Raw genomic sequence first — 14,533 nt, 5'->3', positions numbered from 1 at the left:
TCACTAGAGTCACCCCTAACGTGGTTGAGTACTGGATGGACGCCACGGAGAGAATTATGGACGACCTAGATTTTACTGCTGAACAGAAGCTTATAGGGGCTGTTTCTCTGTTACGTGACGAGGTATACTAGTGGTGGCTCACTGTTAAGGAGGGCACTCAACCTGACCAATTGACCTGGGATTATTTTAAAACTACGTTCCAGGGTAAGTATGTGGGGGCCAACTACATTGATGCCAGGATGCGTGAGTTCTTTAATCTTACCCAAGGAGACCGTTCAGTGGCTGAGTTCCTGAGGTTGAGCCGTTATGCGCGAGACATGGTCGCGACTGAGTATCAGCGTTGTATCCAGTTTGAGGATGGTCTTAGGGATAGTTTGCAAGTTCTAATAGCTCCACAGAGGGAGTGTGATTTCTCTGCTCTAGTTTAGAAAGCGAAGATCACCGAGGATGTTAAGCGTGCTGAGAGCTAAAATCGAGAGAAAGAAAAGAATAAGAGGGAATTGGAGCCCTCGAGTTCTGCGATGAGGCCTAAAAAAAAGGCTAGACCTGATGAGCCAGTCAGAGTTGGGGCCCCTGTTGTACTTATTAGGGTGGCGCTTTGTGGGCACTGTAGTAGATGCCGTCTGGGTGAGTGTTGGAGGACTACTGGGGTGTGTTTGAGATGTGGATCTGCTAAGCACCGCATTCGTGATTGTCCACTGAGAACCAATCAGATGCAAGCTCTGGGTTCTGTTACTGCAAAATGCTGAGGGTAGTTCAACAGCCATTTAGGGGCCGTCGTCATACTAGGGGTGGTAACTGCATAGGCTAGGACAGAGAGCACTGGGCAGACGTACTAGATCGACTGAGGCAAGGCAGCCTGCTTTGGTTTATGTTGCTTGTCACCGAAAGGATAGAGATGCTCCAGACGTCATCACGGGTACATTTTTAATCTATAATGTACCTTATTTGGCATTGATAGATATAGGCTCTACCTATTCATATGTAGCTAGTACTGTGTCTGAAACCTTGGGGATTCCAGTCGAGGGTACTGATATTGAAGTAACTATGTTAAGTCCTTTGGGGCAATCTATCCGGGTGAGTAAACTGTTTAGAGACGTTCTGCTAGAGGTCTAAGGGACAGTATTTCTGGCTAATTTAATGGAACTTCCGTTTGGAGAGTTCGATCTGATTTTAGGAATGGACTAGCTGGTTAAACACTGGGTGAGTCAAGATTGTGCGACAAAAAGGGTTGTCTTGAGGACCGAGGAGGATAGTGAGGTAGTAGTCATTAGGGAGCAACGAGACTACCTGACTAATGTGATCTCCGCATTGGTAGAGAAACAATTGGTTCAGAAAGGGTGTGAGGCATTCTTGGCTATGTCAATATTTCTGATTCTGGGGACTCTTCGGTTAAAAACATCAGAACAGTGAGGGATTTTCTAGATGCATTTCCTGAGGAGCTACCAGGGTTACCTCCAAGCCGTGAGGTGGAGTTTGGGATTGAGTTGATTCCTGGCACAGCTCCGGTGTTTATCGCCCCTTACTGAATGGCACCGAAAGAGCTGACGGAACTTAAGGCACAAATTTAGGAGTTGTTAGATCGTGGGTTCATTCGTCCCAGTGTGTCTCCATGGGGAGCACCAACTCTTTTCGTGAAAAAGAAAGATGGGACAATGAGGATGTGTATCGACTACTGTCAGTTGAACAAGTTAACGATCAAGAATAAGTACCCACTTTCAAGGATAGATGACTTATTCGATCAATTTAGAGGGGCCTTTGTGTTTCCTAAGATCGATTTGCGCTTGGGCTATCATCAGTTGAGAGTTAAGGAGGCCGACGTGCATAAGACGACATTTAGGACTCGTTATGGACATTACGAGTTCCTAGTTATACCCTTTAGTTTGACTAATGCACCAGCGGCATTTATGGATTTGATGAGGCCTTATTTGGACCAATTTGTGGTGGTATTTATCGATGATATTTTGGTGTATTCTAAGATAGGGGATCAGCACGATGAGCATCTCAGAGTGGTTCTGCAGATTCTTCGTGAGAAACAGTTGTATGCGGAGTTCAGCAAGTGTGAGTTTAGGCTTCGGGAAGTGACATTTCTGGGACATATAGTTTCTACTGAAGGGATACGAGTCGATCCTCGTAAGATTGAGGCTGTGTTGAGTTAGAAACAGCCGAAGAATGTGTCTAAAATTCGTAGCTTTCTGGGGCTGGCAAGATATTATTGACGATTCGTAGAGGGTTTTCCTCGATCGTCGTGCCATTGACTAAGCTTCTACATAAAGGAGTTTCATTCATTTGAACTGATGCACAGCAGGAGAGCTTTGATAAGCTCAAGACTGTCTTAACTCAGGCTCCTATTTTGATGCAGCCTGAGCCCAGTAAAAACTTTGTGGTATACAGTGATGCATCACATATGGGTCTGGGTTGTGTTTTGATGCAAGACGGTAAGGTAGTTACTTATGCGTCTCGACAGCTCAAGACTCATGAGGCTAACTATCCGACGCACGATTTGGAGTTGGAAATGGTTGTCTTTGTTCTGAAAATTTGGAGGCACTACCTGTACGGTGAGAAGTGTATTATCTACACTTATCACAAAAGCCTCAAATATCTCCTCAGTTAAAAGGAGTTGAACCTTAGGCATTATAGATGGGTTGAACTGCTTAAGGATTACGACTGCACGATCGAGTACCATCTTATTATGGCCAATGTGGTGGCCGATATGCTAAGCCATAGGGCTATGAACGATCTGAGAGCGATGTTCGTTCGACTTAGTATCTTCGACAATGGGAGTCTGTTGGCAGAGCTTTAGGTTAGACTTACATGGATTGATTAGATCAGAAATAAATAGATTGGGGATAAGTCTCTAGAGTTGCATTTTTGTCAAGCTGAGAGTGGTACTACTATGGAATTTGGGATTAATAAGGATGGGGTATTGTGTTTCGGCGGTCAGATTTGTGTACCGAATGATGAGGACTTGAGACAGTCGATTCTAAGGGAGGCACGTAGTAGCCTTTATGCTATACATCCCAACGAAAATAAAATGTATCGAGATCTGTGGTATGTGTACTGGTGGCCAGGGTTGAAGAGTGAGGTTACTGACTTTATTGGCTGCTGTTTGACTTGCCAGCAAGTTAAGGCTGAGCATCAGTTACCTTCGAGTTTACTGCAGCCGATTAAGATACCGATGTAGAAATGGGAGCGAGTAACAATGGAATTCGCTAGCGGGTTGCCTCTGACACCTACTAAGAAGAATTCTGTCTGGGTCATCGTGGATTGATTGACCAAATTTGCACACTTCATCCCAGTCAGGATAGGCTTTTCTCTACAAAAGTTGGCCAAGCTCTATATTTCAGAAATAGTGAGGTTGCATGGGGTACCTATCTCGATCATCTCTGATAGGGATCCTCGTTTCCCGTCTCGATTCTGGAAGAAACTTCATGAGGCTTTGGGTTCAAGGTTAGACTTCAGTACTGCTTTCCATCCTCAGATAGATGGTTAGTCGGATAGGGTGATTCAAATACTGGAGAACATGTTGAGGGGCTGTATTATTGATTTTCGAGGAAGTTGGGAGGAGTTCTTGCCACTAGCAGGGTTCACTTACAATAATAGCTACCAGTCTAATATACAGATGGAACCTTACGAGGCATTATATGGGCGTAAGTGTCGCACTCCCTTATGCTGGACTGAGTTGGGTGAGTGATGTATTCTGGGACCAGATATGCTTTCTGAAACTAAGGACAAGGTCTGTTTGATTCAAGATCGACTGAAAGCGACTTCTGATAGGTAGAAGTCTTATACAGATGTGAAACATTGAGAGATAGAATATTCTATAGGGAACTTTTTTTTCTCAATGTGTCGCCATGGAAAAAGATTCTGAGGTTCAGTCACAATGGCAAGTTGAGCCCTCGGTTTATTGGGCCGTATAGAATTTTGAGACGAGTGGGACCAGTTGCATATCAGTTAGAGCTACCTGTAGAGTTAGATAGCATTCATGATGTTCTCCATGTCTTTATGTTGAGACGCTACCGCTCTGATCCCACACATATTGTTCCAATTGAAGAGATTGAGGTTCGACCAGACTTGACTTTTGAGGAGGAGCCGATTCAGATTCTGGATTGTGATGTAAAGGTTCTAAGGAGGAAGTCTATCCCACTGGTTAAGGTTAATGGTATAACCATAGCACTGAGGAGGCTACGTGGGAGCCGGAGGATGAGATGCGACAGTAGCATCCTCATCTATTCTGATCAGGTAAATTTTGAGGACGAAATTTTCTTTTAGGGGGTAGAGTTGCAACGCCCTAAGTATTTCAATATGTTTTTGAAATTCATTGACATAATTTTGTATCTATTTTAGTGGTTAAGTGTTTTGGGTGTGTGTGAGAGGTCCCAAGTTCAAGCCACAACATGAGTAAGTTTAGATAATTCTTTTGAATAAAAGCTCAGTTGCTAGTCAGTAGGCTTAAGTTTAAATGTTGGTAAAATTCTGGCAGAATGGGTTTGCTGGTCTCGTGGTTAAGTGGAGTGTTAATATGTTAGAGGTCTTGTGTTCGAATCAAGGTGTAAGCAAGGGTTTTATTTTTTGCTACAAATTTCGGCTAGAGTTTGAGTTTTACTGAAAATCTGAGTAGTGGGTTAGTGGTGAGAGTTTTGAGGAGAGTTTAGGGAAAGTGATTAGAATTTTTGCAAACTAAATTCTCTCACAGGCTTTGCTGCCGTTTTTGCTCTCTCCAAACCCCCTTGCTGGCGATTTTGTTCTTTCTTTTCCTACGTAAGATCGTCCCCTTCTTACTACTAAGGGTTCGCAATCCATTACCTCTGTTTTCTCTTTACGTTGGGTAAGTGCAATTAATGTTTTATTGCTAACTTATGGTTAATGAATCGTTGTTAATTGGGTCGACTGGTGTTTAGGAGATAATCAAAGGCCTGGAGATCTCTGATTGGCGTCCGAAGTGGGTGAAACCCCGATTGTGCGACTGAAGGCAACGTTTTTTGAGTTAATGTTTGGCCTTTTTTGTGCGTTTTCATTTGAGCATAGCTTTATGTGACTAATTTGGCATTATATTGGTTTAATGAAAGTTCTGGAATGCTCGTGGTCGATTTATTTTCGAATCAATACCAGGCGTATACCCGGAAACACATAAAACAAGAATTGGTGAAAGCTAAAAAATGAAACTATAAACGCCACACAGGCATGTGGTCACCCGTGTGGTAGGACGTGTGGTAGCACACAGGCTTGTGATTGACAAACTAGGCTGTGTGAGCATGACACGGGCCCATGACACGGCTGTGTAAGGACTGGCGAGGCTGTGTGAGAGACACGGGCTCGACCAAATGGGCCGTGTAGGCCACACGGGCATATGGGCCCACACGAGCGTGTAGAATTCTGGGCCAGGCTGTGTAATCCACACGGCAAGGCCAATTTGGGCCGTATGGGCCCACACAGGCAAGCCATATTGGCGTGTGAGCCCATTTTTCTGAAATATTTTGAAAGGTTTCTAGGGTCACCCAAGTCGACTTGGACCTATTGTAGGGTTGGTAAGAGTCACCTAACCCCTGATTACGTGATCTAATTGTGTGATATATGTACTCTTAGCATGTAAATCGATTTGTATGTATGATTTGTTAATTGCATATTTGTATGTCATGTATTGTATGCTGCATTGCATTGGGGTTGGGTTAATGTATATCGAGGAAGTATTCTGAAAGGCTCCTAAGACTGATATCTAGCAGCATAGCTGCAATTATCTAATTTTGTGCCGCATTTTGGTACAGCATTGTGTATAAGGATGGGTGGGTCGATTTTATCCCCACATGGTGTGTAGGGTTAGATGGAGTTGGTGTGTAGAGGTTTGTGGGTAGGACACTATTATTCTACTCTGTTGTGTATGATATACCAAAGATGGGCTAAGGCCCGTTCGTATCTGATTCTGTATCTGAGTGGACTAAGGTTCACACCGGTTCTGTAAAGGGTTCAAGCTCGAATTATCTGATATGTGGATGTATGTTTGAATTATGCTATAGTGTTTATTTTCTGGGGAGTACACACTGAGTTGTGAAAACTCACCCTTTCTATTTAATCTGTACATGTAATCCCGAGACTTGACGGTTCGGTGCAGTGGAGGACTCAACGGTGGCCACACCTATTTAGACTGTTTTAAACTCATTTCGGTATTTAGCTCTTAATTATTTTCTGGGTTGTTTTTATGTAATTTGGGACTTTATTGACCGTGGACTTTATTTGGATTTTAAAACTATTTATGGGATTATAGTCTAACCTCAGTTTTTAATCAAAATTACAATTTTCTTAAATACAAACGGTTTTCCAAAAACGAACTTTATCCAAGCTTCAGCTAAAAAGACACGATTTTTTGACATAACAAGGACATGCATTTTATTTCGAATTAAGACAAAGATTAAGTTAGTAGAACGGTTTTAACTCGACAAATTTTGTTTTTGAAAATCCATTCCATGTGACATTGTTAGATTCGGCCATAACGTCTAGATCGGGTTTGGGGTGTTACACTTTACCTGTTGAATTTATTTGAAAAATCGATGGATATGCTCATATAGTACACTTTTGTGTACACTACTATAATTCATCAATTCATTTACAGGGGTACCCAATTTGGGCACATAATTGGGAAGCACACTCTCGAGCCTTGTAACGGGAAACTCACACAGAGCCATTTCTAGAAGCTCATAAAGAGCCTATTGGGAAGCATATCCGGGCTATATAATAGGTAGCTCATAAGAGCCATATTCGAGATGTTCACAAAGAACCACATCAGGAAGTTCACAAAGAACCATATCGGGAAGTCCGAATAGCCAATATCGGGAAGTTCATGGAGCACTATCGGAAAGCTTACAAAGAGCGAATTAACGGAAATCTCACGAAAAGCCTTTAATCGGGATGCTCATAAGAGCTAAGGTGTGTCCACAACAAATGTAGGATCACAACCTATCGGGATGCTCTGAAGAGCTATAACGGGAAGCTCGTTGAACCATATAACGAGAAGCTCGAGAGGGCTAATGACGGGACGCTCTTTCGAGCTATGGTGTGTCCGTAACATATGCTGGACCACAACCAATAGGAAATCCTGTATCCATCGACTTTCATTTATTCAAACGGGATTTGATGTTTATCGAGCATTACGTGATATTCAATCAATTTCATATAAATGACAATTATACAATTCATGTATACAACATTTAATTCAAACATATAAATGTACACAATTTAGTTACATGAACTTACCTCGATACTTGTTCATATACGAAATCTACTAATCCGAAACATTTCATTTTCCTCGATCCAACTCGGTATTAGGTCTTTCAAGATCTATATAAATAAATTTAACATCAATTTAATCCATTTCATACTCAATTTAATTAAATTCACATCTTAAGCAAAATTACTATTTTGCCCTAAAACTTTTCACAAATGACGATTTCAACCCTAGGCCTGGAAATTGAAATTCATGCAATTTAATCTTTATTCCAAGCCTAACTAAAATTTTCATATAACTTTTACAGCACATGTATTTTACAAAATTCAGAAATTTTCCATAACTTCTACACCTTTTCAATTTAGTCCCTAAATCATAATTTCATCAAAATTCTCTTTGTAAAAATTATTTATCTATCAACAACCTTTTATTTTCTACCACAAATTTCAAAATTTAAGCATATTCATCCATGGAAAAGCTTCTATACTTGATAAATTTTCAAATTAATCCCTAAAATAGATAGATTAAACTATCCCGATCTCAAAAATATAAAATTACTAAAAACAGGACAAGAAAACATACCTAATTAAGCTTGATTAGTTTCTTTTCTCTCTCCTATGGTTTCCATGAAATTTTTGGGGATGAAGATGATATCAAATGATATTATTTCTATTTAATTATTTATTATCCATTAATTTTTCCACTTTCCAATTTAGTCCTTGCCTTTTTCTAATTTTCTATGGATGATTCATCAAAAATATCTACTAACCTTTCTTTAATGGTCTAGTTACCATATAAGGACCTCAAGTTTTGAATTCCATAGCTATTTATGCTTATAGCTACTAGAATTCAACTTTTGCATTTTATGCAATTTGGTCATTTCACTAATTAAACACATAATCAGTAAAATTTTCTTATCAGAATTTTCATATGACATCCCTATCACAAAGCAGACCATGCAATAATTTTAAAATAAATTTTCTTTCCGGCTCAGATTTGTGGTCCCGAAACTACTGTTTCGATTTCACTGAAAATGGGTTGTTACATGTATAAACATACCAAATTTTCATACCTATTTATTCACCCAAAACAACATCAACCCTAATTGCCATATTCAAGAAGCTTAATGCACTATAAGTATCAAAGCATATTTATACCAACACATGCCACAACCAACCAAAACAACCATTAAGGTTTACATCCAAACACATAACTCACATTAAAGATGGAAAAAAACATAATTTAACTACTTATATACATATATTGCCATTAACCTATTTACATAACACTTATAATCGGGCCAAAATAAGTAAAAGTGTACCAAAAGGATTGACAGATAGTGTGAGCTCCAAGGACGATCCAATCGACAGCACGATCCAGACAATTTACAAGGAAGAAAATGAAACAAAGTACGCTTACTTAAAGCTTATTAAGTTCATATAATTTAAACACAACATACTTGTCATTTAAAATCATACAAATTGGAATTAACATAAGAACATAGAATTTCTTGTCAGCTTACATATTCCTACTACACCAAAGTGGTTAGTCATGAACATATAGCAAACATCAAGACTTATAGGTAACATAATACACATATCATTTACATTCATTTGATGAACAACATTTATACCATAAGCTTTCATTTCCATTCAATTCTATGTTTTGTTTTGCTTGGATAACTATAGTAAATTAACTTCGGATACTCGGGATATCTTTGTTCACTCGAGCTATAAATTGGGACATTAACCATTACTCGATATTGCTCACACAAGCTGTAGAGAATCCGCAACAAATCTTGTATCCTAGCCATCGATATGGTATCTATCACCAGTACATATTGCCTGATAAATACAGCACCGGTACAAAGTACCTGATAAATATAATCACTGGTACATAGTGCCTAATAAACCCTAATGACATGTCATTTCTATCCTAATCATTCACTAAGTTCACATGGGCCTAAATTCAATTCCCAGATTCTTCCATCAAGGTAAGATAGTCACATATACAACATTACTATCTAACATTTCATATCATCTCTCAATTCATTCCAAATACATATAATTCCAATACTTTACAATGTAATCCCTCAAATTCAAATACAATCTTTATTTCAAAAAATCATGCCAACACATTTAATAATAATACAAACATAAATACATATTAATCAAAATGAATCTAATATGAACTTACCTAAACAGTACAACAACAAACACCACATCGAGGACTAATCTGAAATTTATCTTTTTTTGCATTTATCAACCGATTGATCCGTTTCTTGATCTATATAATAATTTTAACGCAATTAACAATTAACATACATTATATTGTCTAAACATATGCATATGACCCTTTATTAACATTTTACAATATTTCCCTGCACTTTTACCTTCTATTCAGTTTAGTACTTAAAACCGAAACTTACATATTTTCACAATTAAGCTAAAAACCTTTTGACTGAATTCACTGTTACTCTTTTATATGTCATACTTAATGAGAATTTACAAGAATTTCTTACTAAATTCAATATTTTATCATTTTAGTCCCTAAACTTAAAACTACCTAAATTTACTGTACAAGTTAGTTCTATTGCAACACTAAGCTTCAAACTTAACCATGAACATTAACAAAGCTTTAAGATCAGCAATGGTAACTTTCAAAAGTTTAACAATGTTACAAAATAGTCCCTAGGTTAGCTAGATTAAGCTACAACGATCTCAAAATCATAAAATTTATGAAAAATTGACAAAGAAAACACTTACATTCAAAGTAATAAGCTTGGTTGAACCTTATACCTCTCTAAAAATGAAGGAATCGGTGGTGAAAGCCAAAATGAAGAAGAAGATTATTTGTTTCTTTTGTTTATATTTAGTAATTATTTAATTACTAATGTTCCCCTTAAAATATTTCATAATTTCCAACAAATACATGCATAAACTGTTCACCAACATACATTATGGTCTAATTACCATTTAAAACCTCCAACTCTAACAATTTAACTCATTTGGCTAATAACAATCAATATCGATTAACTTTTATGGTTTTTACGATTTAGTCATTTTTCCTTAATTAACTATTTAAACATAAAAATTACCGAACCAAACTTTAATACAACATACTAATGACTTCGTAAATATTAAACAAATAATATTTATTGACTCATTAGTCAAAATTATGGTCCCCTAACCATTGTTTCTGACACCACTGATAATGGGCTGCTACATAATGAGTTTTAAAATAAGTTACTTCAATTTTACAATTCGCCACAGATCCTACTTAGAGAAAAATCATGAGATCATAGTCCAGAGCTTATAATTGAGCATGAACTACATAATGGTCAGTACAATATGCATGGGAAACCCACCTGTGAAAGATCGTGAGGCATATCGTCTCTTCGTACAGACTTATTACTTCAAAACTTAATATAAACCCACTGTTTGGAGAGAGTCATTTCAGATTAACTTGACGGACAATCCTGCAGACTCTTATATGTAGACTCACAAAAGAAAATTCATGGATACAAAGGCTCATACATGTGAATTCATAGAAAAAGATTCATAGATTCAATGACTTATACATGTGAGTTCATAAATAAATCATATTTAAACACGTGGATTTAGAGAACTTCACAATCATAGTGAATTTGTACAAGTGGACTTTCTCACAGACTTCGCTTGGCGAAATCTCACATATAACTTTAACATAAAACTTATCAATTAAATTCGATGGACTTTCATATCTCTCATAACCTTCATATGCCATGGCCATGAACTTCCTTACATAGAACCCACATTGAGTTATCACTCATTTGTGCATATATCTCCGTACAAAGCTAAATAACATGTAGTACAAAGAGCATAACGTGACATTTCTTCATCTTTCACCCGCTAAAACAACCCTCCACACTCCGCATATCACTCATAATTTTGGCAGGAATAAATCAAGCATTCAAGTGATCATTTTTGAAAACAAAAGATATTATACCAAACGTAACATTAATCAGACCAAGACAATGATAACTTTATCAATAATTATTTTTCCTAGTGAAATTTTATAAAACATTGAATTGGAAAGTATAATTGAACATGCAGCTGAAAACAATAATGTATATAAACTTTCCATAATAATGCAACTCATCATCAACAGAACTTGAAGTCAACCACAAAATGAAAACACAGTATATATATATATATATATATATATATATATATATATAACAACCATAGAAAGCTTGAGTTTAGAAACTCACCAACAAAATATCTAGGTTGACATAGCTTACCCCTACTTAGCCTTCCCTTTTATCACTTCGACCTCATCTTTCTTGGTTGGCTAAATATAACAATTATGTAAAGATCAAAATGAAGATAGACATACGTAAGAAACCTAAATCCATATGCATATAGAATAAATATTATTTAGAACTACGACTTTAAAATCACAGTTCAAAATAAATTTAGTTGAAATCCCCAGACTTTCCTTCCTTTTACTTAATTAAAACAAAAGGTACTTAAAAGTTAAAAAGATTACCAAATTTCTAAGTTCTCCAATATTTATGCTAACACCTTAGATTCTTCCTTTCATGCAACCCGTTTATTAGTTTTCCTTTCTTATAGAATGAACCAGAAAAGAAGAAGATAGAAGAACGAGAGAAAAATGTATATTAGCATGAAGAAGCCTTCCTATATAGTTTTTCCACCATCACTTCCCTTAATCCCAAGTTAGTCAATCAGTCTTATTCATACCCTTAATCATAATGTTTCCCACTAATAGAAACTCTTAGTTTTAATTTGATGAAACTAAATTTAAAATCTAACTATTTATCGAACCAGCCTGTAAGGTTCACATAATTACTTTAAAACCTGCTTAAACATAAAATTTTGTAATTAAGTACTCAGAATTTCAATTATGCCAAACTTTTAATAGTTAGAAGTGTGACATCGTGTTTATCTACTCATTTCTATTCCTATCGCCAGAGTATATCTTTTGTTTTTTTTTAAACCAATCTCAAAAGTAACCCTCTATTCTTTATGTTTATTTTCTTTTAATACTTCTACCAAAATGGTTAGAACTAGGAAAGGTTTAGAAGGTAGGGTAATGGGTCACGATGGTCGAAGCAATTAGGGTCATAGGAGTAGCTCGACCACAGAGGGCATTGAGAAGCCCTGAAATTGGGAAGTTAATAAATCTGTGGAAGTGCCTAACTATTGTTGCCTACCAACCTAGGAAGAAATGGTACGACACCTGTCCATTCGGGGAATCGGATTGCCAAAATTTGCTTATGAATTTGAAATCGTCTAGGGGGAGAGACAATTGAGTGATATTGAAAGAGGGTTCATTCTACCTCTCTATATGTTGCAGGCTAGTTTCTATATCTCTTTCAATTCCTTTTTCTGTACAGTACAAAACAAGTATAGGGTAGACCGGGGTAATTCACTGGCCTATCATGGTTGATGTGAGCACACCCGGGGCATCCTTGAATAGAAAACAAGATCAAATAGAGCTTCCAAAGGGTCCCATGACTCGAGCTCGAACCAAGCAAATTCAAGATGCTATAACAGTCTTGGTGTTGCGCATTTGGGATGATAACAAGGTCCATGACGTTGGAGGAGCTAAGGGAAACTCCTTGAAGACTCAATGCATTCTTTTGCAATCCGATCTCAGCTCCCCATGCGCCATTCAGCTCAAATCAGCTCACTTGAGCTCGTTTTAGCTCGTTTGAGCTTAATTTTAGCTCGTTTCAACTGATTCCTTTTTCATTTAAATAAACTAAGTTTTAATTTAGTTTTTAATTTAGTTTACTACAGCTCATGCCAAAACCCCTAGCTCAACTTAGCTCACTAAGTATTTTGACTATTTTTGAGCTAGCCGAATTTAATTTGATAGTTGACTATAATTATTATGTTTGAATTTAGTTAGTGTTATTAATTTAAATTATAATTATACGAATAGTTATATTTTATTTAATTATGTTAATTGTTTATGTAGGTTAGCCGAATGTGGAAGATTCATTCATGACAAGGTGCATGAACGGGAAAGTACATTGAATGGGAGCATGCATGCATGGATTGGTTCAATGTTTGGAAGCTATACATTCATGAACATGGAGGGTTAATGAATATTGAAGATGCATCTCCCATGGACGGCACACATGCATGTATGAGGGACATTTAATGCAAGTGCATGTACAGCTAGGTTCAAGCTTCCTACGAAGTTCCATGTACAGCCGATGCATGTGGGAAGACTCTTGGTGTTTCCTAAGCACCTATTCAGCCAAGAGACACCTCTTGGAAGTATCATGCACACCTTGGCCGAACCTAGACAACCCGTTGAGCTTCCAAAGGTGTACATCCATCAAGTGACTTAAAGCTCATGCATGAAGTTGTCCAAACACATTCCTATCAGCCGAATCAAGACAAGACAATTAAAGTGTTCATTCTAGAATATTCTAGCTAGTTCATGACCGAATTTGCTTAGCCTTTAAGCTAGCTAGTTTGTCCATTCGGTTACGACATGATTGCCTTTAAATAGTTTATTCATTTCATTGTAAAAGGACTTTTGCTAAATTATTGAATGAACATTGTTCTTGTGAGGTTGCTTCCTCTCATATCTCGTACAAGTTTCGAAAGAATTATCTAGCTTGTGCTAGTGGCGTCAATCGTCTTGTTTTGAACTTATCACCAATCTTGGTGTGGCGTTCACCTATCCATCTATCCATATTTTCACCTTAACAATATAGGAATTGGGGTGACACTTTTTAGTGTTGAATCATTCCTGACGTTGAGTTCGTTTTTCATTCCCATCTATCCAAATTTCCTTCTTGTTAATCAAACCGAGCCTTCTATTCTTCATCCATCTTTGCTACCTTAACCGAACCTATTACTAAACTTACCCTTCTTGAAACCTTCTGCGTATCCTATCCTAGTTCGAGGCACGAACGACTTTCTCGAACTATGATCGGGCAACTAAGTGAATTCAACTCATCTACCCGGGCCGGATCACATCAATGGTGGACATTGGTGGCCTACTTTATAGACTATTACATACGAGAGGAACCACCCATGCTCAGCGTCTTCCAATGTTTTTATCAGTTGAAGGTCATCACTCGAGGGTCCTTTAGGGATGGTGCACTTCAGTACCTGCATGGATCGTGAGCCCATAATCAAGAACTGGGCTTCTAATCTCCACTTGAACCACAAAAAAAGTATATTTGGGTGAGGAGAAACTTAAGTGAGATGTGGGTTTCCTAATAAAATGGTCCATCCTAAAGGAAACTACATGTCTTCAACATCAATTCTAAGATTTTGAGATTCC

General features: G+C 37.6%; 2 protein-coding genes across 2 annotated transcripts; both read left to right on the top strand.

Annotated features, from left to right (window-relative positions):
* Positions 1-521: 521 nt before the first annotated feature.
* LOC108465869 (uncharacterized) lies at positions 522-2,159 on the top strand. The gene is made up of 5 exons (XM_017766261.1): positions 522-726; positions 962-1,077; positions 1,189-1,340; positions 1,406-1,508; positions 1,980-2,159. The coding sequence occupies exons 1-5, from the start codon at positions 522-524 to the stop codon at positions 2,157-2,159; spliced, it is 756 nt and encodes a 251-aa protein (XP_017621750.1).
* A 737-nt stretch (positions 2,160-2,896) lies between these two features.
* LOC108465860 (uncharacterized) lies at positions 2,897-6,898 on the top strand. The gene is made up of 5 exons (XM_017766252.1): positions 2,897-3,180; positions 3,300-3,367; positions 3,711-3,777; positions 3,879-4,242; positions 6,734-6,898. The coding sequence occupies exons 1-5, from the start codon at positions 2,897-2,899 to the stop codon at positions 6,896-6,898; spliced, it is 948 nt and encodes a 315-aa protein (XP_017621741.1).
* Positions 6,899-14,533: the final 7,635 nt, after the last annotated feature.

Source organism: Gossypium arboreum, chromosome 2, assembly GCF_025698485.1.
Source record: "Gossypium arboreum isolate Shixiya-1 chromosome 2, ASM2569848v2, whole genome shotgun sequence".
NCBI classification, from domain to species: domain Eukaryota; kingdom Viridiplantae; phylum Streptophyta; class Magnoliopsida; order Malvales; family Malvaceae; genus Gossypium; species Gossypium arboreum.
Note: the sequence above shows the minus strand (reverse complement) of the source record. Positions and strands in the feature narration are given on the sequence as shown.

Bases quoted from the DNA above. Each gene is read 5' to 3' on its own strand.
- LOC108465860 (XM_017766252.1), top strand. From the start codon at position 2,897: ATGGAATTTGGGATTAATAAGGATGGGGTATTGTGTTTCGGCGGTCAG. The intron at 3,181-3,299 runs GTAGAAATGGGA...ACTTCATCCCAG, and splicing joins CAGCCGATTAAGATACCGAT to TCAGGATAGGCTTTTCTCTA. The intron at 3,368-3,710 runs GTACCTATCTCG...TTCTGGGACCAG, and splicing joins AAATAGTGAGGTTGCATGGG to ATATGCTTTCTGAAACTAAG.
- LOC108465869 (XM_017766261.1), top strand. From the start codon at position 522: ATGAGGCCTAAAAAAAAGGCTAGACCTGATGAGCCAGTCAGAGTTGGG. The intron at 1,078-1,188 runs GTGAGTAAACTG...GGAATGGACTAG, and splicing joins CTTTGGGGCAATCTATCCGG to CTGGTTAAACACTGGGTGAG. The intron at 1,509-1,979 runs GTGTTTATCGCC...GTGTATTCTAAG, and splicing joins TGATTCCTGGCACAGCTCCG to ATAGGGGATCAGCACGATGA.